At 39.9% G+C, this 27,429-nt stretch overlaps 1 protein-coding gene across 4 annotated transcripts in view; it reads left to right on the top strand.

Moving 5' to 3' along the window:
- SH3KBP1 (SH3 domain containing kinase binding protein 1) overlaps window positions 1-27,429 on the top strand; it is a 231,739-nt gene that overhangs the window by 172,513 nt on the left and 31,797 nt on the right. For all 4 annotated transcript variants that reach the window (XM_075096619.1, XM_075096609.1, XM_075096638.1 and 1 more), the window contains 2 exons: window positions 5,120-5,214; window positions 24,708-24,809. In XM_075096619.1, the coding sequence (XP_074952720.1) occupies window positions 5,120-5,214; window positions 24,708-24,809 (197 nt within the window). The remainder of the gene's footprint in view (window positions 1-5,119; window positions 5,215-24,707; window positions 24,810-27,429) is intronic.

The raw sequence follows: 27,429 nt of genomic DNA, 5'->3' as shown, positions 1-27,429 counted from the left end.
TGGCACTTGATTTGATTGCTCCACTCACTGACTATTTACAATTTGTGTTAACGTATTGTATAATAGGAATACCAAAATCCTAGCGAGCAACTAATCTTTTTGCAAGATGGCAGAAGGTATCAGGAGTAGCTGAATCCAGATTAATGGGGCCCTAATTAGTTCTGTTTCTATTTTTTGTTTGATGAGGTGATGTTTTGACAGTTTGCGTCTTGTGAAGTTCTGAGAAAATATGTATTAGTGCAATCCATTTATGAGCCCTGAGTGTAGCAATTAATAGTAAAACCAAATTCTGCTGAATGTAGTGCTTGGATTTTTCTCATCTGGTTTGTGGTTTTGGTAACAACGATGTAATTTTTCACTAGATTTTTGTACATTTTATTCACTGTCAGAAACATTTTTTTGAGTGATAGTTGAAAGGAAGCTTAAGCTCAAGGAATACTGCTTTAATGCTGCTTATTTTCTTACTTAGTATTACTGTTTGTGTACATATTTATTCATCTATGATTTAGACTTCATGCAGGTAGAAATATTTAAGCCTCAAAAATCAACTCTACAAGTTTGTTGTTTGTTTCACTAAAAAAATGAGATTTGTCATCTACAGTTGAGGAATGCTTAATATTGGTATCTTAGTTTGAAGCTTTAATTTGGCTTAAGTCTATTTACCAGGCTTGTAATAGGATATATTATTCTGACCTTCAGTTTTTTGGTGGATCTTTTTTTGACTTGGAAAACCCCCAGATTCAGCAAGTTCCAGCTGGTCTGTACAATGCTGTGTCTGAAATTAGTATTTCCTTTTATCTTTTCTGCCTTCCTATCTAAACATAACTGTTGAAATTCAGTGCTTCTACATCCTCTTGTGTATTGTGTTCTGCTGAGTAAGGACAATTTTAGCACCAAAGAGACCTAACCTGTTAGATTCTTCTCTGCTTTTATTAATCTGATTTTAAAGGTTAATGTTATTTACAGTCCAGTTGGCTTTGCTCTTACTTACTTAAATCACGTTTGTCTATCATTCCCTCAGGAGAAGTTTGAAAGCTGACTTTGTCCAGTCACTTATATTGGTCCAAACACATCCATGTTCTTGAGACCTAGCTCTGTTGCAGCATGATCCACAGGGCCCTTGTTAGGCAGAGGAATGTATTGATTCAGTGTATGTCAGCGTGAATCGCACTCAGGGAGTCCAGACCTCTACTGTACATAAGCCATCAATTTTTCCCATGGCTGTGTCTTCACCCTGTGTTCTTGTGCCAGCCTTCAAAGCACAGGGCAGCTGTGAGCTACCCCAGCTCCCTCTTGTGCCTCTCACAAGATTGCTTCCTGGCTCTTCATGAGCTGCATCAGCATTTGGCTGAGCTTAAGATCCAGTTTCTGACATTTTTCTCTGGTTTAATTCCTTGTTTCTCTGTTATCTGGATATTTAAAAAAAAAAAGGTAAGAGCTTGGTGGGGAGGACAGACAGGTCAAGGGAGAACAGAGTTCTTGACATAAAAACTAGAAGGCAAAGATATGTAGCCATTTGTTATGTGTGAAAGGCTAGGAGTTCTTTGGTTACTTTTGAACTTGGGAGTTTCTTTTGCTGCTTTTGAGAGCCAATTACTTTGAGATCCACACTGACACATACTTTTAGAGGAAAAGCTTAAAAAAAAAAAAGAGAGCACTTACTTTCCTGATTATCAGCTGACTTTCTCAGATGCTGAAACGACAACCTTCTCTCCACTCTTGTCTATCATGGCTTCATCTTGAAGGATGTTTCAAATCTATAGTCTTCAGATAGCAAGGGGGAGCTGAGGGAGGATTGGCTGTTACTGGACTCAGGAGACACAAGTGCCCTGTAGACGCTTACTGTCAAAAGCATTCTTTAACCTGAAACACATGGGATTCATCCATGTCTTGGGCGAGAGCTGCACCACTGGCATCCTTTCAGGATTGTACCATTACAGTGGTACAGTGGCTGTTCTCTGTTGATCAGCTGTGTATTGTGCTTGGCTTCCCCTCTAATCTTGAGACTATACAGTGTATAGATTATATAGTGAATGGAGAAACAATTTATTTACTTGAGAGTGGATACACCGGAATGATCATCCTTGGGCCCAAGTGGTGTTTGCCTAGCTTCTGTTCTGTATCCCAAAAAGAGGTGCTAAGCCTGTTTCTAGTAACCAGAGACTTTCCTGACTGTGCAGCACTCAGCTTCTTTAGTACGGTACTCTGTCTACATCATCTCTATACTAATTCTCTGAATCTTTTACTTAGCAAAGCAGTTTTTCAGGATGTGGATACTCTCAGAGTAGGAACACCCCCCACCCACGATTATTTAAGTGAGCACACACACTGAAGTGTAAAAATGTGCTGAATCTCATGTTTCTTTTACATGCCACTCTGCACCTACCTGACCTAAGTCAGTATTTGTCAACTTTCCACCAACTTTTACATGAAATGTTATTAAACTGTCGTGAAGACAAGACGGTGAGTAGATGAAACATCCTAGCTGAGTCCATGAAGAGAAATTCAAACCCTTCCTCCAGAACACAGTAAACTAGCATTTAGGCACCCCTTTCATCGCTTGAAATCTGAGTTGTGACATGGTGGTTCTCACATGCCCAGTCGTTTGGCAGTGTTACCAAATGTTTATTTGACAGTCTTCCCCGCTCTTAGAAACAGCGAAAGAGGCTTATTTCTCCCTTGCTTATATTTTTTTCAAAGATCATGTTCATTGTCTTCATCAGACTCTTGTTCTTCAGAGATATCAGAGGGAGCATGGTGGGTTGACCCCAGCCAGCAGCTAAGCTCCAGCCAGCCACTTGCTGCCCCACAGGGAAGAGAATAGGAGAGTAAAAGCAAGAAAACTCATGGATAAAGACAGTTTAATAAGTGAATGAAAGAGGTAAAAAAGAGGCAATGCAAAGGCAATTGTTCACCACCTACCACAAATAGACCAACGGCTACCTCCCAGACCACCCCCCACCCCAAGACCACCATTTTTTATTGCTGAGCAGGAGGTTACATGGCACAGAATATTCATTTGCTCAGCTGGGTCAGCTGTCCTGGCTGTGCCCCCTCCCTGCTTCTTGCCCACCTCTGGCCCACTTACTGGGGGGCAGAGTGGGGAAAAAGAGAAAAGGTAAAGCCTTGGCGCTGTGCAGGTACTGCCCAGCAATAGCCAAAACACCGGTGTGGTACCAGTGCTGTTCTAGTCACAGATCCAAAACACAGCACCGTGTGGGCTGCTCTGAAGAAAAGTAACTCCATCCTAGACCCAGTACAGTGAGGGGCCAGAATACCAGCTGCTAACGATCATGGATAAATTTAACTTTTTGTGTTCAGGAAAATAAATCCATGAAGCCTAAGAAGTTCTGGTTTACTTGAACCACCACCACCTAAACTCCATGCTGTTTCTGAGCGGCAGTGTGTGAACTGGAGAAGAGCTTTTATCTCCCCCATTAGTACGGTTTCATTTCTCAGGCTGATTGTGTTTACAGCCAGCAACCCTTCACATACACGTGTGTTGGCTGCTTATTTAAGCTTGACATTCCTGTCACTAAACTCAAGCAGCTGGAATGCAGCTTCTGAATCAGAGCCCTAGATTTCGGTATAGCCATGCGAGTTTGGTGTCTGGGCTCCAGTGGGTCCTGGTGGAGATCTGTCAGTGCTGTCCAGGGAGTCCAGAGTATGATTCAGCTAATCAGTTGTAGGTGTCCACTCTGGGGTGAAGAGCGGCTCTCAAGGCTTTGCTCACTTTAGTGACTTCACCTCCATGGACTGTAGTGCAAACGTAGGCACTGATATCATCAGTTTCTGACATCAGGTGCTCAGATCTAAATCCAGATACCAGGCCCAACCCTGAGGGCTGAAATCAGTAGCCTGCATCTAGAGCTCTTTGAGATACCCCAGGGTATTTTGTCTTGCCTCCAGCTGCCAGGCCAGAGAGACCCGGCTCTTTCATAGGTTGTGTATCGTATCTGCCAACCACGTGGGTGTCTTACATACCCACGAGTGTCTGAAATGACACTTAGTGTCTGGGCGGCTGAACTGATGCCCTGGTAGAGCTTCAAATGCCCGAAAGTGTGATAATGAAGGTTCTTTTGACAGTAATTATAAAGAAATAGGTCCTATTGTTTCAAATTAATTCAGATTTCTGTGGCCTGCAAGTACCTGTTTCTCTGCATCCAATACGACAGTTAACTAGAGGTAGAGGTTATCAAAACTGAGACATTTAGATGAGATGAACCATTCTACAAAGTCACATGCCCTTCTGCAAAGGGTCCAGTGATTTCTGTGCATGTTTCTTTGGTCTTTTTAAAAATATATGATACCCTAAGCAGGTTTATACATTGTTTAACAGCTGGAAAACATATTCCCTTTTTATTTGTAAGGCACATTGACATACCTGTCTGTTGCACAGCAACATATTCTAAGGAACTTCTCTTCATAACAACTGCTTTTTATGGTTTCTGAGTAGGAGTACTGGCTCTTGTATTTTCCAGATGAAAGTTGATATGATGTCTTTATTTATAGAAGGTAAAAGGGAAAGAGGAAACTTTAATATTCAAAACTCTTCTTACATGCTGAGTATACAGAAGGTTTAGTTATAGAGTCATAGACTCATTTAGGTTGGAAAAGACCTTTAAGATCATCAAATCCAACACAAGCCTTTACATTTATTAATGTATTATTTAATATTTTATCATCTTTATAGATGCAGAAATATCTTCTTTCTTGCACACCAGGGGATAGATAAGCTATGTCAACCTACTGGGTCCTTTATGCTTCCAATTTATGTGATCTGGTAGAAGGCCATACCAGTGGAATTATTGAAGCAAGAGTCAGATACAGGCTTACTCTAAGGGAAATGGTTTGTGGCAGGTTGCCATCTGGAGCAATTTCATTTGAGATAATGGTTCTGGGGCTACAAAGCTGACTCCCTGGATGGCGTGTGCAGGAATGATCATCAGTGTGCAGTTTTTTAAATATTTCATACTGTTTACAAAGGCCTAAAATACAACAAGAAAGATGGCAAGAAAATGAAAGACACGCTTGTGGAACATTTTAGGAAAATTTTCGCCCTTTGATAAGCAGTTGTTATAAAGTGATAACTTATCTCATTGAATGTTCTTCCTTTCAGCCAAGGAGTATTGCAAAGTAATATTTCCATATGAAGCACAGAATGATGATGAACTCACAATCCGAGAAGGGGATGTCGTCACACTTATCAGTAAGGTAAAACCAATATTTTTTTCCTATAAGTAGGGATCCAGTTTTTAAACTAGGCATCGGTTCAATTGCTGTGAAACCCCTATTTGTGCCTTTGACAGTGTCTTTCCTAAAACAATGCTAGTTTGACAATGAAACATTACATAGACTTCAGAAAGCCCTACATTTCCCTTCCTCTTGTGCTTTTGAGCCTTACCTTGATAACATTAAGTGAAGAACAGCAGATATGTTCCCCTGAGTCCACAAATGCATACAGTTAATTTCAATTTCACTCTGCTGACAGATCTCCATATATCGTAAATTGACCCCTGTAACAACATAAAAGCCTAGAGAATAAACTGGAAGACTCAAGAAAGCAGCAGCTTGGAACATCTCTGTTAGATGTCTGAATTTTCTTTCTTGTAGGAATTATGAATTAGATTTTTGGGTTAGATGGAGATAATGTGCCTAAATTAGCTTAATGAACTAAACACTCAAAATGTAGTCCCCCCCCTTAACACAATGGTAAAGCAGAAAAAGATGGTAAGCCAGAAATTAAATTAAATAATTTTAGATCTGTGTTCTTTTCTTTAAAACTACTTGAAATGATTCAAGATTAGAAATTAAAAACCAGTGCCAGGATTTATACTAGATCTCCAAAAACTATACAGTAAGGTGGTGAGCAAACAGTTGGTTTTCTTTTAGAGGAGCTGTTCACCATGTTATAAAGAAACAGATTATACATTTAGGTGCACTTAATTTCCTGCTCTTGTTTAACAGCTATACAGTTTGTTCAAATGTTTTTGACTGCTGGACATACGTATTTGGGGAAAATAAGCTACAAACTAGAAAAAGCTGTGGATTTTGCATGACAGAGATTAACTGTAATGATGTGCACAATAGCGCTGTTGTTGTTTGTGCTTAAATGAAAGTAAAAGAATGAATTCTGTAATTGATAAGTTTCATAAGAAATTGTTATTTGACCAATTTCGCACCTGGACAGAAAAACCCAAAAACCTGGGGAAGTACATCTGGGGCAGTGTTTGCTATATACTAAGCCATTTGTAATCCTAGAGGATGTCTTCTTTGTCCTAAAGGATATCCATGTATCCAAGGAAAAACAAGCAGACTTTTGGTAGGAAGAGAAACTGCAAATTTAAAAAATAAGTTGTGTACATTAAATATCCTTTAATGACTTGCCCTCAATGACTTTTTTGTTTGTCTTGTCTTGAACTGTTTGGCTTTGCCAGATTTAGAATGTTCTTGTGTGCATGTTTAATAGTGTCTCTCATCATGGAAATGGCTTTTAAGATATTGTTCCTGTCCACTTTATGCTTTATTGACCAGGTTGATTTAACTCTCTGAGATGGCTGGTCTCCAGAGGGAGCTGCATTCTTTGGAATACATAAAGAGATAATTACTGAGGTTTCAATATGAGATTTCGTTTGCTTGTTTTTTTCCCATTTTCTTCTTCCTGCTGCCTCTGCCCTCACAACGGAAGGATATCTGTCTTTTATAATAACTGAGCTGATGACTTGACTGAATTGATCAGTTTTCCCAACCATGCAGTGAGAAGTTTGTCAGTATATTCTCCACTGTATCCCCTTGTCCTTCTGCTCTCTGGCTTGATGGTATCAAGCCACTGCAGACATTTTATTCAATTTTCTTCTTTTTTCTGTGGTATGTCACATGTCTGTGAACAATTACATAAAACCATGCCTTTACAGAGTGGGGGATCTCAATGCAGAAAGTCTTGGCATTTCTTTATGGATGCTTTTTTATGTTGAGTCCAAACTAATCTGAGATACTGAAGAAATAGTGCTTAACAAGCAGCCACTTTGCAGATCCTTTTGTAGTTCGCAGGCGTCATTGCAGACTTGTGGTTTTTTAATCTGCTTTTAACATACAGTTTAAAAAATAGAACTCAAATGATGTGGAGTCAGGGTCCTTGCTGTAGAGTTCTCAAAATAGTAGGGTTTCCTCCATGCTCTACCATGCAGTATATTAACTTTGGTTTAGTCCAAATCTTCTGAAGCAGGTGTTGTAATTTTTCTTTCATTCGACAATGAATAGTCAGCCTCACCTTTTTGCCCAGTAATGGATTCTGCTAGAGAGTTGCCTTTTACCTGGAATTCCAATCACCATGCTTAGAAAGTCCTTTCCATAACCAGTTAGTGATCCATACTAAGAGGAATTAAATAGAAACATATGGAGTACTTCAGAAACTATTACCCTGGTTTTGCTTTCTTTTAATTTATTTGCAAGAAATTGTTTTGCAGTGTTTGCTTTCTATGCTGGAGAGCATTAGATAAAATCTATTCTTCCAAGGAGAGAAGATTGTTTCTTCTTAAAAAAGTGATGGATGTTGTAGTACTTCCTACAACCACAGATGCATTATCATAAAATAATGTGTTTTGTTGAAATCACTAAAAGCAGAAAGTTATATGAATTCTCAGTATTCAAAGCCCCTCACTAGGCTAATCTATTTTCACACAGTCAGATCTATAGCAATGTCAAAGACTCAGAATTTTAACTCATATTGCATATGCATTTAATTGAAAACAACAGCATTGGTGAGAATGTGTGGAAGTGGCTGAAGTAATAAGGAGTGAGTGACACGAGAACGGGAGAGAAACCTCATGAAAATAATGCAGAATGCATTACAAGACTCTTAAACATATGATAGTGATGGTTATTTTCACATAGGTTAAAATTTACCTAGAAGAAAAGCAGAAACTAACTTCACATAAACGTATTCCAAAAATTTCTGGAACAAGCTTTTTTTCTCCTCCTTTTCCCCAGTGAAGCAAATACCCTCGTAGATACGTACAAAAGGTTTTATTTGTCAATTTCTGGAACTTAAAGTGGACAAATGGTAGTCCTTTAATTCCTTCATGAAAAATGCAGGAGGCCATAAGATTGACCTAGTAGGTTATTCTTTGTAGTGTCAAATATTTGTGTTCCTTAGGTAATTTTTTTAGTGTCTTCAAAATGTTCCAGAAAGCATTTGGGTAAGGACAAAACCACAATGCAGTAAGGACTGCACTGTGCAGCTGAAGGAGAGTGGCAAATAGATGTTTTATCATGCTCAAATATTGATTTTGGAGATTGTATTTGTAATAAATCAAGTCAATTTTAAGCAACAGAAGATTCACGTGACATTTTCCACCACCATCTTGAAAATCTTTTAGGATTTTTAATTCCAGCAGTTTTAGACATAGCTACTGTAGGCTACTTTCCAGCGTTAATGAAGACTTCATGCAAACACTACAAACTTCTTAGTAGCTCTAATAAATTCTGACAAAATGGATAGGATTCTGGAGTTTTCACTGGCATACAGAAAATGACCTGTGTGAGGAATCGATAGTAATAGCTAAATAATTTCAAAGCAAATACATCAAGCACACACTGGCAGCTGTGCACTCATTTGAAAGCAGTTTTACTTGCAAGAGTGTGAAAAATTTCATTGCACTGCACCGATCTACCTGAGCTCTAGGCAGTAAAGACCACTTTGTTCCCAGGAGTGAAAATGGTCTGGATAAATAAAATTAACTACTTCATAAATCACTGCAAATTTGAAAAGCTGACAGCAACAGAAGGGTATCCTCACCTGAACCCTTGTTATCGGAGTAGAAGTAGTAGAGGGCAATACCAGCAGCAATTCTGCTAATTTTAAATTTACAAGATGTTGAAATTAATAGGTTTCAGTATATTAGCTGAAATAATAATCTTATGCCTTGTGCAGCATATCTGACCCAGCTATCCCACAGCCCCCACCTACCTGGATGGCAAAGCCTTTCTTCTCCTGCTGCAGGCTAGCAGCTGAATACCTGGCATTAGTGGTAGGAACGCGTTGCACTGAATTGATGAATGAACATAAATAGGGGGTCCTTTCACATTTTGTAAAGGAGCTTTTATGAGGAGGCGAGTTTCACGGAGGGCATCCAGCCTCCTGTGGATTCATCAAAACTGTCTGAAGGATTAATGAGGTGAAAAAGAAAGCAACAGTGACGTACAGCCTCTCAAAATCCTACTGATGCTTTTCAAATAGTGCTGTAAAACTTGATGCATTTGTATCCTGAAAGACACAACAGGGTAATGCTTGTCACTAATGAAAGACTTACATGGCAAATTGTCTGGTCTAGATATTTAATGGCAATGCAATTTGTAGTGCTTAATTCTGTGTTGGGGAAAAAAGAGCTATAAACCTCATTTCTAAAAAGAAGCATAATGGCAGTCAGGATTTGCAAAGATAGTATTTGCTTTTGTTATTGTTAGTAATTTACTTTACTGTGGGATTTGAAAGTTTTGTAGTTCAAAATGCTGTACATTTAGTGAGTCCGGGGCCTGAAGTACATTTAGTCAAGTGGTAAGAGAGACAAGTACAGGCAAGTAGAAGGATATAAGAAAACAATGAAATGAAAATCAGTCTTCACAGTCATTTCAGGGCATGGTTTAGGAGACACAGTGGTGTTGAGTTGATGGTTGGACTTGTTGATCTTAGAGGTCTTTTCCAACCTTATTGATTCTATGATTCTAGTCTCTTTCATAATGACATGTTTTCACTACTGCAGTGACTGCTCTGTGCATTTGTCTGTGTTAGATTATGGAATCTGTCTTTATGGAGAGCACTTAATACTTTCTAATTCTTAGGGTAGTCATTAGGCACTTAATTTCACCCTCACTCTATTTATAGAAGTTACCTGAGCACAGCCCTTTTGCCAAAACAGCTCTCCCAGTTTTCTCTCCTACAACATCTTTAAATGCTCATCCTGGTGCAGGAGGTAATTGTCTAGAGCACTTTCTTTAGCTGAGCAATTGCCAAAGAGAACTCGGCTGGGTAGGTTTGTGAAGGAAAACAGCTGCTCTAATGGATGCAGGAGGCTCCTAAAGGGTTGAAATTAGTAAGTGCTATGTACAAGAGTCTTGCCAGTGACTTGAGGCTGTGAGCAGGGGAAGGAGCAGGAACCAGACAGTGTGATAGAGGAGGATGCTAGATGATACTTAATTGAACATTTCACTAGGTTGTGGTGTCACTGGGGTAGAAACCTGCCTGTTCCTGCATTTGTTTCTATGGGATTTCTTTCACTGCTGAATTTTTTTTGTACACTTTGAATTGCAGACAACACACGCGTATTTTACAACCCTTGGTTATAGACATATGTGAAGGAAACAGGACCCTTTCAGTTTTTCTTTCCGTATGAGCAAATAGGTAGATAGTATCGCTCATTTTTCCATAATTAGATGAATTTTTTTGTATTTTCCACTCTGTGGGTAAAAAACAAAGACTGATAATATTTGAGGTCATTAAAAATAAAGCTAATTGGCCAAGAAAACAGAACTTTTCAAGCAGACGTACAGTAGCTTAAGGTTGTATTTGAAAGAAGGGAAGAAGTTAGTCATATTTCATGATAGTCATTCAGGTAGTTTTGTTTTTACTTGATTGACAGCTAAAAGCTTTTATCTCATTTTTAGAAATGAGTTTAATAATGTAACAATACAAAAAATTCAGGTTATGCCGGGGAAAATACATGATGTGATTTAATAAAACTTTAAAATGGCTTTCTGTCAGAGCAACACAGTGGATTTGTGTTGACACTAAATATTTGATCAATAGGTAAATAGGTGCCCCTGTTTGGGGTTTTAATACAAGGTATTTTGAGCATGTTTAACTTCTGCATACAGGAACTGAAAGGAATATAGTAAGTAAACATCAAATAATGTCCAACTTTAAGAAAGCTTTTATGATGTTTTGTCTTTAAAGAATAGCACGTGAGAAATAAAGGCACTAACCTTTCGCCTTTGGAAATAAACAGGTGTTTCCCTCAGAGAGAGCAACACCATAAAGGGTCTTGGTGCATGCCCTTTTCTCTCCTGAGATAACCATGAATTATTCAGCACAACTTTGGCCACACCTAATAGCCATACCTAATCTGCTTTCTGTGTTCCTTGCTCCCGGTGCTGTGCCCAGCACCAGTGTTTTCCCCCCAAGGCATCCTGCCCCCTCAGCTGATTGAGAAACCTGCTCATACCGAAGCTCCTGATTTCATACAAGAAATTCTTTTGTGAAGCGTGCATGCTGAGGGTGCACTTTTACATGATTGACGGTAGGTGGCTGCTGAAAGGGATGGTTCTGCTCCTTCCCTCTTGAGTTGCATCTGGCAACCTTAGCCACAGGACAGGCAGGGGTGTGTGAGTAGGAGAGGGTGACAGGAGGAGTGGGGTTGCCCCTGCAGTCAGCAGCCTGCAGAGAGACTGGCTTAGTGGTAGGGTCTCTTTTCCCTGACCTGAATGAAACTTTCCCCTGAAACTTTTGACCTAATGGGAACAAGAAGGTTTGGATTTTTGCTGGGTTTCAAGCTACGGTGCTGTGCAGGATGGAAACTGGAGGAGGTCCTGCAGAATGAGACCCTTTTGACAGGCTGCTAATGTGTGTGGCAAGTGCGTGGGGTACAGCTTGTGTCATTGCATAGAAGCATGAGTGTTTCCTCACATGGGTGATATAAAGCAGTTATATAAAACTTGTGGGGACACTGATGATCAAATAAATATGTTCATTTTAAAAAATGGTTTTATATACTCAGGAATTATAGGGAAAACAGACTGTGAGTAATTGTCCTCCCATTTTTTCTTCTTGCCTGAACCTTGTCCTTGGCCAAGACTTTTAAATGTTTATAAATAAATTTTTAAATTCATGTCTTGCAGCATTTCTTGTCTGCTGTGATTAGAAATGGGGTGTTAAGGTCTGTGTAGAGTTAAAGCCTGACAATATGTTTAATAAGGTACCACGTGCAGCTTACATTTCACTGTTACCTTTAGAAACATTACTGAAACCCTAATGTTTGAGCTAAGCACTGAAATAACTTGTGATGCCTGAGGTTAGTAGAGGGGAGAGGGGAGCAGCCAGCCCTTGAGAGATCTTGCTAGTATATTTATAATATTTTATTTTTTTTAAGTATGTGCTGAAGTTCTCTTTTCCTGTTCTTGTTATCGCTGATTGCAGTGCTACAGCAGTGCCTTTAGAGGAAGGGACTCTGTTGTTCCTCGGAAGTCCCGAATTTGAATTTTGACAAATGGAAGTTCATGCCAAGCTATGTAGGTGAAGTGGCAGGATCCCCCATAAGGGCAATGCTTCAAGATTTGCATCATTTGAAAAGAGTTAGGTTTTTCTGTAAGTGTTTAGTACAGCCAAGCTAATCTAAAAAGGTGACATATTTTAAGATAAAAAAGGAAAGTTTTTTTTCTGCCCTGTGCGTACAAAAGATACCACTGAAATGCTGAGGAATCTGGAAGACTGAGATTATTGCTCACAATGTGGGCTTTAGACTCACTGCTTAGCTTCATCCTTTCTTTTATCCTGAATGTTGGGTTCACCTGCTGGTTTGATGGTATTATCTGAAGTCCAACCTTTTCAGAGTAGGGAGAGCTATTCAAAGGGAAAGTAAAAATGCACTTATAGTGCCAAGTAATTAGTACTTGTAATTAGGGCCCTGGTCCTAAGATGTCTGTGATGTAAATAGTAATAACATTAAATAATCCTTCACATGTGTTGTTCTATTTTTTTTTAATAATCTTTCTAAATACAAAAATGTAATTATTAATATTATATCTTGGCTCATCAGAGGCATAAATTATGTCTGTTACTAGCACCACCTTTCATGTTTGTATTGGCTAATTTAGTTTTAATTTGGTTATGGGAGTGCTAGGGGTTTATGACGTGGAACATATTTATTTCTGCGTGATATTCTGCTGACTGAACATTGCAAGTGAAGTGAATCCACAGCAGAGATTGTTTTGTTCAATGAGCAATGTAATTTTTTCTGTTTGTACAAATATTTCATCAAAGCATTTCAGCTTCATTACTGATTAAACTATTTACTCACAGAGTTTAAAGTCAAAAGGTTAGATCTAGCTTGAAACAGATTTAACGGACAAAATATATCTGGTCTGCTAGATCCTCTACTTTAATGTCCTGGGTATTGCAGGTCATTCATTATTCTCAGCAGTTTCTTTTTTGCAGGGCCCAATAACTTGGGCCAATTCTTGAACAGACTGTGTCTTCTGGAGAGGTATCTTCTTGTTGTGCCTTCCAGTAAAAAAAAAAAAACTCTGGAAAGAGTAGTGTAACCACAGCTGAAATAATGTCTAATTTGTGATGGTCTCTCCCATTTCCTTCTGTGTAATGTTGACATGGTAAATTCTCAGTAGAGCCTTGGAGCTTATGGAAAAAGGAAAAATTACCTGTTGGACTTCTTAAGCTTTAAAAGATGCAACTGGCATTATCCTATGTAAGCTTCCCTACGGCTTGGGCATGATTGCTGACAGGAGCTGGGAAGGATCCATGCAGGATTTGGGGCTTTTGGGACATAGCCTGAGGACCTGAGCAGGGTAAATCCCTGAGTTAGGGGCCAAACAGAGCCAGACTAGGATGTTTCCTCTCATACTTTTCTTTCAGTATTTCATAATCTGTGAGTATTTTCAAGGAAGTGTATGTAAAGGGAAAACGTGTGCTCTCCAGGATTGCCTCAGAAGACTAAATTATCATCTGTCGGACTGTCTCTTTTATCTAAATGATCTTGGATTAGATAGTTGTTGAGAGATTCTGCCTTATTCCCAGTATTTAAAATGATGTTTCTGCTGAGGAAAGTGATTACTTGATTACTAACCAGATGTTTTAAATCCTAGCCATTTTCTTCAAAAGTATTTAACAAATTTTGCACTATACTGTAAGGTCTCAACCCCAGTAACTGAGCTTAATAAGTAACAAAGCTTGATTGTTTTGAATACAGTCTTAAGAAGCACAAGGTGGGTGTAACGTAAGCCTCTGGAGAGAAGCTTTCCTTTATTCACAGGTATTTTACAAAGTTTTATGAGAATTTATGAAGACCCTAAAATCAATTATTTTCTGACTTTAAAAATAAAATAGGATTTTGAGAATGATATGTCTTGGTTTAGCATCATGATACTGAATGTAGTAAGAAATCTGAAAGAAACATTCTTGAATATTATTAAGCTGTTTTTTTCTCCTAGCATTAACATGATTTTGTTGTTCCCCCCCAATAGCAATGTTGTATTAATGAAGATCTGATGTGGCGTGAGGTTGGGTTTTGTTTAGTTCATTTCAAAGTTATCAAAATAATGCTGGTCTTTGACACATGTTTTCACTGAAAATTTTCCACATATATCTGTATATTATATATATTCATTAACAGGGTAAAAAAAAAGTAGACATTTCCCCACACATTATTGGTTTTGCCCAGTGATGTCACACAGCAACTTTAAAAATCACAGAGCGCATCCTGTGGCCTTCTCCAGCATTTGTGAGAGTTGGGACCTCTTGGCCCCAGCGCTGCAGCTGAGCCTGGAGGCAGGCAGCAGTGCTGCCCCGCAGGTGCTCTGCGTGGGTGGGCTGAATGGCAGAGTGCTTGTCCTTGAGATTTGTCTTTCTATGAGGCCTTTAATGCTCAAATTCAGAAGCCTTGATATGTTACATATATCTCTGCATGTATGGATGATGTCTTGGAAATTGTGATAGACACATTTGCTCACATTAAAGGTGGTATGTGTTTCTTTAAATCATGTGGTTGGCTATCAGTTGTGGAAAGACTGCTAGAGAGATACTTACAATGAGGGTAGTAATAACGTAATGTGTGGCTCCCAGCATAGCAGAGCTGACACATGAAAGCTGTCAGTGCAAGTGCAAGACATTCATGGCTTACTGAATAATGCGATTTTACCGGCTCAACATTCTTGAGGAGAACCAGCTTTACAAGGGCAGAAGGAAAACAGACATTTGATGAATACAACTGCCAACTGCTGGGATTTTTTTTTAATTATGCAAGGAACTATGAATTCCAGGGGAGATTTCTGTGAAACTGTAGTATCCTGCCATGAAAATTTCACTTTTTCAAACCCTGCACTGTTTTAGTGTCTCTCAATACTCTGAATAGTCCAAATTTTTACTTCGTAATGTTAGCTTGCCAATTGTATATTTTAAGCGTAGTAATCTATAAATACTAAATTTAAAGGATAATTTGCATAGGCCAGTTTTTTTTAGACCGTCATAAGTGATCACTATGTGTGCAAGTACATCTACTTGCATGAGCAGAAAACTTATTTGAGCACTTCAAGAGATTGCATCCCACAGTACTTGCTTTGCAGCTACCTTTTCTAAGGACCTGCTTGTTCTTGTTCTTGGCATTGCCTTCTATCCTAGCTATAATGATGAAATCTGTATGATGGAATGATTCTGTATCAAAAACTTCAATCTGTAAAGCTGAAAATTGAACAGTTATGTATTGATGTCTAAGCCATGGCTTCATATTTTAGTAGTACTACAAAGTAGCAGCACGTTCAGAAGCCCAGCCTGCACAGTGTTCTGCTCCCTCAGAAAAACAGAAGTCCTATTTACAGATGAAAAGATCGTCCTTTTTTAGATTTGTTTCTTCAAGGGTTTACACAGCTGCAGTTATAGTCATGCATTGGAGAGAAAATGAATACATAGCTTTGTTTTGGGACCCTGGGGAATAGGAAAGACCTCTCATTTGCTTTTACCAACAAAAGCTTTCCCCTTTGCTAGGAGTGGCTCGGAAGATAAGTTCAGGAGGGGAGGGATGAACATGGGGCCATGGCACTCCCTGAAATGGTCAGTCCTTCCAAAGGTAGCAAGAGATAAGGCAGCGGGTGCTGTCTTGAAGGCCTGGTTGCTTTGGAGGAAAAGGCAGGAAGCATCCTTGCTGCTAAAATAAATGGAAAACGTGGCTGAAGCAGTGGATACCTGCCTGGCAGACAAAACTGTTTCTGCACCTCTTGCAACCCTTAACTATGCCTCTCATGCACTGCTAGTGGTAGCAGTGCTGTTCTTCTGAAGAGGCTGAATAGGTTATTTAGGCAGCCCCTCTCAGCCTTGCTCAGACTCTGTCAGGTTTCCATGTATTTTGGTGAATCTGCAGAAGTTGCTCAGCCGTTGGTAGGTTCCCAGTATCAGATGGCTGCTGATGCTGGAGAGAGCAATCTCCAAGCATTTGCAGCTGGCTTCAGCAATGATCTGGATACAAGTCCAGTGGGCTTCTGAACAGAGGCAAGAGCAAGTTATAATTACAACCAAATGAGAGCCAAGTAGCTACTGTTTTTTGTTTAAGTGATTAAAAGAAGTCTCTCAGCACACACTAGCTCTCCTGTAAGTGGCTTGAAGACAAAAAAAAAAAAAGAAAAAAGAAGTAAAATAAAGCATAGTAGTTGGAAGAAAGCATAGTTTGGTGCATGTATGACATTTAAATTATAGTAATCTTGTATGCTTTACTGACCTCTGCAAAATAATGAAAAAAATCCGCATCATGAGGTTTTATTATAAACATGTTCACAACCAGAAGTCCTGCTTCCCATTTTCAGAGAAAGTGTTGGTTGCCTTCATGATCTTTTCACCTGGCTTAGGCCTAGAGTATAAGTATGGTAGCAGCATGGGCTAGAAGTAAACCTGTCTATAATAACAGAGTGTGGTGGGTTGACCCTGGCTGGATGCCAGGTGCCCACCAAAGCTGCTCTATCACTTCCCTCCTTAGCTGGACAGGGGAGAGAAAATATAATGAAAGGCTCATGGGTCAAGATCAGGACAGGGAGAGATCACCTAGCAATTACCATCACAAGCAAAACAGACTCGACTGGGGGAAATAATTTCATTTATTAACAATCAAATCAGAGTAGGATAATGAGAAAAACCAAATCTTAAAATGCCTTCCCTCCACCCCTGCCTTCTTCCAAGGCTCAGCTTTACTCCCAAATTCTCTACTTCCTCCCGCCAAGTGGCGCAGGGGGACAGGGAATGGGGGTTGTGGTCAGTTCATCACACACTGTCTCTGCCTCTCCTTCTTCCTCAGGGGGAGGACTCCTCACACTCTTCCCCTGCTCTAGCGTGGGTTCCTTCCCACAGAGACAGTACTCCATGAACTTGTCTATTGTGGGTCCTTCCCACAGGCTGCGGTTCTTCACAAACTGCTCCAGCGTAGGTCCCTTCCCACAGGGCGCAGCCCTTCAGGAACAGACTGCTCCAGTGTGGGTCCCCTGCGGGGTCACAAGACCTGCCAGGAAACCTGCTCCAGCCTGGGCTCCTCTCTCCATGGGGCCACAGCTCCTGCCGGGACCCTGTTCCAGCACGGGTTTCCCATGGGGTCACAGCCTCCTTTGGGCATCCACCTGCTCCAGTGTGGGTCCTCTGTGGGCTGCAGGTGGGTATCTGCTCCACCGCTAACCTCCATGGGCTGCAGGGGGACAGCCTGCGTGTCGTGGTTTAGCCCCAGTCAGCAACTAACCACCACACAGCCGCTTGCTCACTCCCCCCACCACTGTGGGATGGGGGAGAGAGTTGGAAGAGCGAAAGAAAAAAAAAGAGAAAACTTGTGGGTTGAGATAAGAACAGTTTAATAATTAAAATAAAATAGTAATGATAATAATTATTATGATAATAACGATTGTAATAATAATGATAATATAATACAAAGGAAAATAACGAGAGAGAGAAATTAAGCTTGGAAAAAAGAAAAAAAAAAAAACACAAGCAATGCAACTGCTCACCACCCGCCAACTGATTCTGCCAGTGCCTGAGCGACAATCGCTGCCTCGCCCCAGCCAGCTTCCCCCAGGTAACACACTGGGCATGATGTTACATGATATGGAATATCCCTTTGGCCAGTTTGAATCTGCTGTCTTAGCTGTGCCCCCTCCCCTCCCGGTTCCTTGTGCACCTGGCAGAGCATGGGAAGCTGGAAAAGTCCTTGGCTACCTAGCACTACCCAGCAACAACTAAAACATCAGTGTGTTATCAACATTATTTTCATACTAAGTCCAAAACACAGCACTAACCAGCTGCAGTGAAGAAAATTAACTCTACCCCAGCTAAAACCATGACACTGCCTCACCATGGTCTTCACTATGGGCTGCAGGGGAATCTCTGCTCTGCCACCTGGAGCACCTCCTCCCCCTCCTTCTTCACTGACCTTGGTGTCTGCAGAGTTTTTTCACATATGCTCACTCCTCTGGGTGCAGTTGCACAGGGCTTTTTCCTCTTCTTAAATACTTTATCCCAGAGGTGCTACCACTGTTGCTCAGCCTTGTCTAGTGGAGGGTCTGTATAGAAGCCAGCTGGCACAGGCTCTATTGGACATGGGGGAAGCTTCTAGGAGCTTCTCACAGAAGCCACCCCTGTAGCCCGCCACCCCTGCCTACCTAAACCTTACCACGAAACCTTAATACACCAAGCCTGGTTTTTAAGAAAGAGGGCTTTACATAAAATAAAAACAACTCTGTCTTTGGGATGTATGAAACTCCTGCCCACTTGGAGCAGAGGGAGAGGCTATGAAGCTGTGAGCATTTCCAAGAGGTAGAGTTCAGTCATGTTTGTATGACAGGACAGTCTGTCACCATCAGTCTTGTAGCTGGGACACAGTTCAGCATGAGAGAGATGCTGGATAACCTTCCGGATGTGAACTTTTAATTTTGTGGTCTTGAGTGTGGTATCAGCTAGTAGAGCAAAGATCAAGTTAGTGGGGGACTGACAGCTCTGCCTTATCAACCTCCATTGACATCTCTTTTACCACCAAAGAAAACCAATGATGGTTAAAACTGAACGGAAGTTTGTGTTCTTGTCTTGCAACTGGCTGTACTCCTTGGTTGGGCAGATGACTAGGGCTAGCTTCTTGTGAGTAGTGTCTGTCTAGGTACAGCTGCTTCTCTGCAGTGAGTGAAGTATTTGTAAGACTATGTAATATAAGGCGCCTTATGCTGGGGTTTTTTGTTCAGTCTCCACCGGCTTCTGCTTTTTTTACAGTTGGATTGAGAGCACTGAGGGAAGGAACAGTACGGTGCTTGTTCTAATATAAGAGCAGCAGTTTTACTGCTAAGCAAAACTGTTAATATAGGATGCTGTGTGCATAAGAGACTAAGTAAGGTTGTGATTCTTGCACCCAGGAGGAAGCCCGACTCCAGTGTTCTATGACTTTTCTTAGCCAGTATGAGAGTGGCTACAGGATCACTGCAGTTGCCAAAAGGAGACTAACTTATGATCATATACTGTCAACTCTAGTGATGTTTATTTCACTATATTTCACTTATATTTAGTACCAGTATAAAAAATATGGTGCTCCAAATGGAAACTTTCTTTGCCTGTATGTTAAAATATCTTTGCACAGCTTTTGTCTGGTCTCTCTACTCCGGTATCTCTCTCTCTTCCCCCCACTCTGCCCCTACTCTTTTAGTCACCACAGACATAAGTTTCAGAGTGGAGCTGTGTTCTTATCTTTCTTATCTTATAATTGGTTTTGGGTTTGTATTTTGTTTTCTTCTTTTCTGTTCCCTTCTGAAAAAAAAAAAGTCTGTTTTCTCCAGATGATTCATTCCTAAAATTTTCTTCACAGCTTGCATGTCTCACTTCTAATTACATGAAGGATATTTTCCCGTTATTCTTCACATCAAGAAGAGGACTGATGTTTTTTAGTTCACCTGTGTATACCCTTAAAATTGTTGGCAACATGTTGACAAATGCTAGTTGTATTCTGGTTTTCTGGTAGTTGCTGTTTCTCCCACATTTATCCTTTCCTCTTACAATATTTTTCTGACTTACGTAAGAATTCCAGGTCAGGTTGATATCTTAGTATCTTATATTTTGTGTAATATTTATTTCTTATAAAGTTTAAAAATTCTTCCTCAAAAATTCCTCAACAGTTCTGTCTTTCTTAACATTATGTTTTGTCCAATTCTTTACCCCAATACTTACCACAAAATTAATGTTGCTAATAAATCCAATGTTTATTATCACTTACTTGGGATCTGCAGAGCTTGGAATTAGAATGGATGTTGATTCTGCATAGAAGAGCTTTTCAATCCTCCTTTCATTTTGCCTCTCCTCCCTCCTTTTACTTTGTTCTCTAAAAAGTAGTTTGAATTAAATTAATCAGAAACAAGATTTTGAAACAAAACTACTTCACCGGAAGTAAGGATAAAACCAAGCTTTGTGTTTCAGTGAGAAAATGCTAAAATTTCCCTCTAGATTTTTGTTTTCTGTTTCGTGAATCCGCCTCTGCCTAAGCAATGAAAAGAGGCTTTGCAGTGTGAACCAGCAGTGGATTTCTCTAAGGTATTTGATTGCACTGTCACTGCAATGACTACATGAGTATAGTCTCTGAGTCAAGCTTTGGTAGGAGCTGATTTTTACAGTAGCTAAATGTTGGCCCAGCTACCACCTAACTTGCATGAACTCTACTATCTGTCAAACACAACTTCTACTTCTTTGCTGTGTCTTACTTTTCAGTTGTATAAATCTTACGTTTCCTCTTTTTTTCTTAAATTAAACTAAGATGCATTTTTAGTAATTCGAATAAATTTTTTTCATAGAACTTTTGGGATATTTCAGGGTCTGAGGGATCATGGGGTATTGGAGTAGCTTTTGCTCAGTGTTCACAGGCAGCCACAAGGTTTTAATCATATTGCTTTGATTGCACTTCATAGTTATGTCATTTGTTAGTACTTGAGGCAGCTTGTGCGGCTGTAACTCAGGTGTCCTTGTATGGTGGTCTGTCTTGTGATAAGAGGTACCTGCTGCCAGCATCGTACATGGCCTTGCAGAGGTGGCAGAGGCGCAGCGAGCCTGCAGTTGTGGGTAACAGGAGGGCACCACCACTGAGATTCTTTACCAGATCTCATCTATAACTTTTGATTTTTGAGGTCTCTTTCTATTCTTTTGCTCAGTGACACAGAAGCCTCCTCTGGCAAATAAAGTAAGTGAGAAAAATAAAGAGAAGCTGCCTAAAGATTTATATACTGTATGAAAATCCTGCATTGTGATTGGCTGCATAAGCCTGGGCAGCAAGTTCAGGAGGAGGAGTAGAAAAAAAGAAACCTGCAGCTGTTTGGGATTAATGAATGTGTAACTCAACAGCATCTTCATGAAAACAAATGAGCTTTAAAAAAAACATTTACTACAAAATTCACGTATGTTAATAAAATGAAGAAGCAGGAGTAAGATTTGTGTTTCCTAAGGGCATAAAAAAGCATTTACCTAAAAAGTATATATGTGATATTGTATGTTGTTTAGTCAGGATTATTAGCTAGCACTAAGCTGTGCTATCAGTTGAAGCACAAGCTTTTCACCTCTGGCAGCTTGAATTATTCTTAATATTTTTCAAGGTCTAAATTGGGTCATAAATGTTTTGGCAATTTCAGATTAGCAGCGTAGGGGGTGGAGGGCATTATAAAACACACCATGTGATAGAACAGTTGAGTGCACTGATTACTAGGCTGCGTAAGTAGATAGAGCCAAGTGGGAGGGTGCCTTCACATCAGGAGTGAGGGGTGCTGGCTCTGCAGTAAGACTAAAATCCTGCACAGTACCTGCCCGTGCCACGCACGGCTAGCTGATTATCTCGTTCCTTCGTGAAGCCCTGTATTCCTTCAGCAGATATTTTGAAACCATCAGCTAGTCGAGGATCAGTCCTGTTCACTAACAAAGGCTTGACAGTCTAACAGAACTGGAAAATATCTCCTAAGTAACTCCCAGGAATGTCTAGAAGAGGTAAATGTCCTTGATGAAGGCCACCCTGCTAAAGAGAAGGGAGAATGGGGGAGAAAAACATGGATTGAGTAGGGAAGAAAACAACCAGAAAAAGAATGAAAGGATTGTTCAGTGCCTGCATTTGTAGCTCAGGAGTACATTGCATAAGAGTATTGAGATATGAAGGAAAAAAAGAAATACATACCCAAAACAGACATGGTGGAAGAAACCAGGCTATTTAGCTTGTGTATTTAGTTGGCACATACTCTATCTCAGAAAATGAGGTGGACTAAGTAAGCTAAGTAAAAAGCCTAGCACAGAAAAACAACTAACCCGCCCCACCCCCACCCTCACCCCCCAAAAAAAAAAAAATAAAAGCAATGATGTTCTTTAATGCTAGTGTTTTCTCTCAAATATCATCCAATGTTTTTGCATGATAACTTACAGAAAAATACCAACAAGCACAGTCATTGTGAACAATATTTTTAAGACTTCTCTAAGTACACCTTATTAAGGTAACTTGCATTTTTCTGTCATCCCTGTAGCACTTGAAACAAATTATTTCATGGAAATGTAAAACAGCCCATTTTCCATGCATGTATTATCATGCAATCTTTTATTACCCATTCACATTCAGATTCTTTCAGTGGATCCTCTCCCCTGTTTAGACCACTGCTTACTTCTTCTAGACAAAAAAATACTCATTTCCTGTTATTTTTCCCCTCTGTATTTTTGCAGTGTGTACGTGTGTGTGCTTTGTAAACATTTATCTTCAAAACTTTGGTAAATTGTGAGGGCATGCTATGAGTCTTCCTAGGTAGATGATTAAATGAAGATTAGAGTATTTTAAAGTTTTAGGTCATTTTGGATACTCACTTTGAAAAAAGAAAGAGCTGTCTTTTAATCACTATGTAACAATCTCTTCCCCTCTGCGCATGGCAACAACAGTCACTGCTGTGAGCATGTGACGTTTTTAACACCAGAGCTTTTACATGTACTGCACAACAGGTATGGCTTCACAGCCAAATTGTGTAGATAAATAGTGTTAAGACATGCACTTCCACTTGGTGTTTTTCAAGCTATTTTCTCACACCACAAGAATGTTAAGAATGTTAATATTCTGGACCCTTTGAATGAGTGCCATTTCTGGAGGGATGTTGCCTCATAGCATGCATGAGGCTTGTAGAATTTGCCCTGTTTCATTTGCTTCTGTCCAATTTTTTTAGCTTTCTTCTCTATGAAAACCTAAATAATTATTCATTGCATGTTATTGCCTCTCGCTTTTTCCTAAACTACCTGCCTGCTCTTGCCTACTTTTATTATATCCATGCCCCTCTGTTCCTGCTTGTCCCTATATGCTGGTGTTCCAGATGCACAGCTTTTTCACTGCGTCTCACTTTACTGAAAAGCAAGAAGAGACAGGTGATTGTAATGAGTCAGCTCTGTACATTAACATGCTTTTTTCCACAGCCCAGGTAAAGTCTTTGCAGGGAAAGAACCACTCAGTTTCTGCAGCAGTGAGTGATAGACAATCCTCACTGCAGGATGACCTGGAAGAGTGACCATGCCCCAAGCTAGAACTGTTAAACCTACATCAGTACCACTGAGTATTCAGAGGACACAGCTGCTAAATTTCTGCTGATCTCTTCTGAACACTGGTGAAATGTGATTTTTTGAAAAGCAAAAGTACATCATTAAATCTGGGAGAGTTTCCACAGGGTTGGATGAGAAACATTAGAATAGGAACATCCAACATGTTGAATTCTTGAGCAGTTCCAGTGTGGCTCTATCAGGACAGCTGGGTATACCTGGCAGGTGCAAACGGTTTGGTCAGTCCAGATCTGTGGCTATGGAAGCAGTGATGCTGCAGCAATCGCTTAAGGCTGATGTTGCCTGTTTAGCCCTGGCTGTCGTAGAACGGGGGGATCTCTGGTGAGTTTTTGTCATGTCCAACCCAGGCACTGATTGTGGGATTTCCACTTCCTTCATGCCTCAGGTGTGTAATATTTATTGCATCGCTCTGAGCCGCAAGAAGATCTAGGGCTACTGCTCGAGGGATAGAAAGGCTGGCCAGCCTGGTGCTGAGCCAACTGCTAAAATTGGCTGAAATTACTTTAAGACTGAGCATATGATGCATGACTTTCCCATAATTGTGTTTTGGAAAACAGCTGAATTGGTTCAGCTACAGCTTTCAGAGTAGAATAATGTGGAAAATCTCAAGTGGAAGTGTTCTCTTTAGCAAACACAAAAATAAGTAAACATGGAGGTTACCATCCAGGACTTAAGGAATAATTGTAACCTTCTCTAAAATGGTTTTGGCTTCTGTTGCTATTATTAGTCATAACCGAAATAGCTGTACTACTTTATCATTTACACTCACTGATACAGTAGCTAACTTACTGCAAGCATTTAGCTGTACGTTGTTTTGCTACACACACTTCATCGTGCTGCTCAAAAATGCTGCAGAAAAAGGTGATGCTTGATATTGATCAGGTGTATAATGCCTTCTTAATTGGACTGTGATAAAACTTAATAACCTCAGAAGTAATTCCAATGTGTCAAGCTTTTCTTAAAAGTATGGGAAATAAAGGAGCTTTTTTATCTACAGGTATATATGATGTTTCATTAAGTCATTGTCTTTCTGGAAGATAATGTCAGAGAGAAGTAATATCAGATGTGTTCAAAATGCTTACTGGTTTAATAGATCAAATGGCAGAACTGTGTTTTGCTTTAGACACAGACATGCTCTTGAGCCCTTACAGCATGTTTATTGTTCTTTCCTAGCTGCTCCATGTGGTAATGTAATGTGGGGTGATTACTGAAGTTTTTATCTGGCAGATTACCCTGTTAACCTGGCACTCCATTAAATTGTCATGTTCTAGCAAAAAGGCAGGACATTATGCGAAAGAGCACTTCAGCACACAAATCTGTTCAGCACACAAGCACATTGTGGTTCTCATTTTATTTTACTATTTCGTAGGATTGCATTGATGTGGGTTGGTGGGAAGGAGAACTCAATGGCAGACGAGGTGTGTTTCCAGATAACTTTGTCAAGCTGCTTCCTTCTGATTTTGAAAAAGAGGTAAGTAATGTATTCTTTTGTTTTTGCTTTAGAATACAGAATGAAAGTAAAGTTGAAAGGAATTCTCTTTCGGATATGTGATTTTGACAAAGTTTTACTTCTAACTTAATAATAAAAAAATTAAAGAAAACTTATTTCTGGGTTACAAAGCATCCATGAAGAGAATGTGTGGCACTCAAAGGCATATTATGGAGTTTCTTTCAAGGGGTTGATTGGCCCATCCAGTCAATCCGCCTACACTATGTTGCTCTGAAAGCCCTCTGTCCTGTATCCTAAGTTTGGGAGAGAGAGGAACTGGAGGTCCCAGGGTACTTGTCTGAGTCAGGTGATGCAACAATGACCAGAATTGTTAACTCTTCTCCATTGTTTTTGTGGTGGAATATAGAAAGTTAGCGTACCACCTGCATACTGACTGACAGCAGTCAAGCACTCTTCCAGAATCAAAAAGGTGAAATTTTAACTGAGATTTGAAAGACAGCAGTGAGCTTTTGGTATCTCAGAGGCATGTTTCTTTACCTTTCAGAATTATTAAAAAAGAAGGTATAGAGTCTATGCAGAAGCTTTTTCAGCTTCTATTTATTTGAAAGAGATGACATTGTTATTTGCCAAACAATATTTAGAAATTGTGCAGCTTCCTGGAAGAAAGTAATGGATTACTTCCCCCAAAAGTCCATTCCATTTTTAGGAACCTTTTCAGTCATCAGTGTGATATTATGAGCTTGCAATCAGGCTTTTGATGAGTACTTCACAACGACAGTGTAAACCGCCTGTGAAAAAACCGAGACTTACTGACACTCAGCATCAATCTTTGGCAATAAAATTGGATGCCGGAGGCAAAATTAAATAACTTGGAAAGCTTAATAAAGCAACTATTAAAAAACTCACAAAAGCTAACATGATAATTATTGAAAATGAAGATAGAAGAGCAGCAAAAACTAAGGGAGATGAAAATGCAGTTCCGTAGCAGAGTGGATATCCTGGCTTTAGACCTAGTAATAAAAGAAGGTGGTTTCCAGAAGAGGCAGAAATCATAAACTTTAAGACATAGGGAGCCTATTATAGAATTTAAAAAAAACTTTATTCTTATCCTTTTATTTTTTTGTGGTGAAATTTATTCAGTCTTTTTGAACTTATAAATTATATATCTTTAAGTGTTTTTTTTCTTTAGAGTATGATGACTATAACTTGTAGAATAAATTACGTATTCAGACACTTTGAAATTGCAGCTAGGTTTGCTGTAAATGTGGAGAATAAAGTTTTATTAATTTTTAAAATGGCACAGATCTAGCCACATAAGTAACTTGTCAGACTATAGACAGTTTGCCTTTGCTTGGATCAGTGCTAAAAAGGAAGGGAATGGATACTTTTCCAGTGGTTTTGTCAGGTATTTTCTGATGGGGTCCAGAAACCTTGGATTCCATCCTGTGGTCTGAAAGTATTTGTTGCAGTAGTTCTTCTGCTTGTTGAACAAAGCTTGGGATCTTTTCCCATCTCCTTGTTCAGTCCCCAGTTTTCCAATCCTAATTCTTTTCCACACAGGGCTATTTGTCCCATGCCTTTTCTATTCACTGCCTACTCCCAGTCTCTACCTCTCAGGTGGTCTGTTACAGGATTTTCCCCTGAGCTCACTACCTGAGTCTAAATCACCATCTGAATTTACTGTCTAACCCTACACCAAATTTCTTTATCCAGCTTGTTTTCCTCTCCGCTCTCACTCTCTGTCCCTGCTTTGTAGTTGTGTTCTCTTCTTGTCCAATCTATCCTGGTTTCCTTTCTGATGGCTTCATTTCCAGTCTGTCTCCAACACCTTCTCAGTTATCTCATCCAGCCACAGACCCTTGTAATTCCTCCTTGCTTCTCCATGTTTCCCTCAGCAGTCTTAAGGCTCCTTCACACTACCTTTTTTTCTGATCCTTGTCTGCCTTTTTGAAACAATATATTTCCCTCATCAGCTTCCAGTTAAAGCCACTTTGTCTAATGAGCTGTAGGATCCTTTCTCTTTGTGTTTATCTACATTAGTGTTTTAGTTTTGATTGGAAGTGGGATTTGTAGCTCATCTCTCACTTGTCTCGCTATGCTTTGGTTTGCCTCGAAGACAGGTCTCAGGGAACATGAACTAGACTCATTTCAGATGAGAACTAAGCCAAAAGATGTGCTAAAGGAGTTCGCCTCATATATTCCAACAGCTGACATATGGACAGTCAATTGGATTGGGCTCGCACCACTCCAGAATTAACCCCAAATGTGTATTGTGTTGTTGGATCCTCAGCACCAACTGTTTCACTCTGCAGCCATTATCAGCCAAACCCCCAACTGCTATAACAAGACATTCATTGTCCCTGTCTTCTTCCCTTTCCACATTTTCCTGCGCTTTTCTGCATTTAAACCTTGAACCGTGTTGCCCAAGTTCTTGCAGAAATGTCTCTGAGAGTATGAGGGACTCACTGTTCATGCACGATGGCCCACAGCACCCAGGCTACAGAAGATCATTCTGAGCTCCCAAGTTCTTGGCCACGGCTTTCTCGGGTTGATGACAGGAGATGATGTGTGGTTAGAATAAAATGGTAGGAGAAACCTGAGACTTGCAGGATGGCAACTTCAGAGATTTAAGCTGTTACGC

This window comes from Phalacrocorax aristotelis, chromosome 1 (assembly GCF_949628215.1).
Source record: "Phalacrocorax aristotelis chromosome 1, bGulAri2.1, whole genome shotgun sequence".
NCBI lineage: Eukaryota > Metazoa > Chordata > Aves > Suliformes > Phalacrocoracidae > Phalacrocorax > Phalacrocorax aristotelis.
This window is presented reverse-complemented; position numbering and strand designations above follow the sequence as displayed.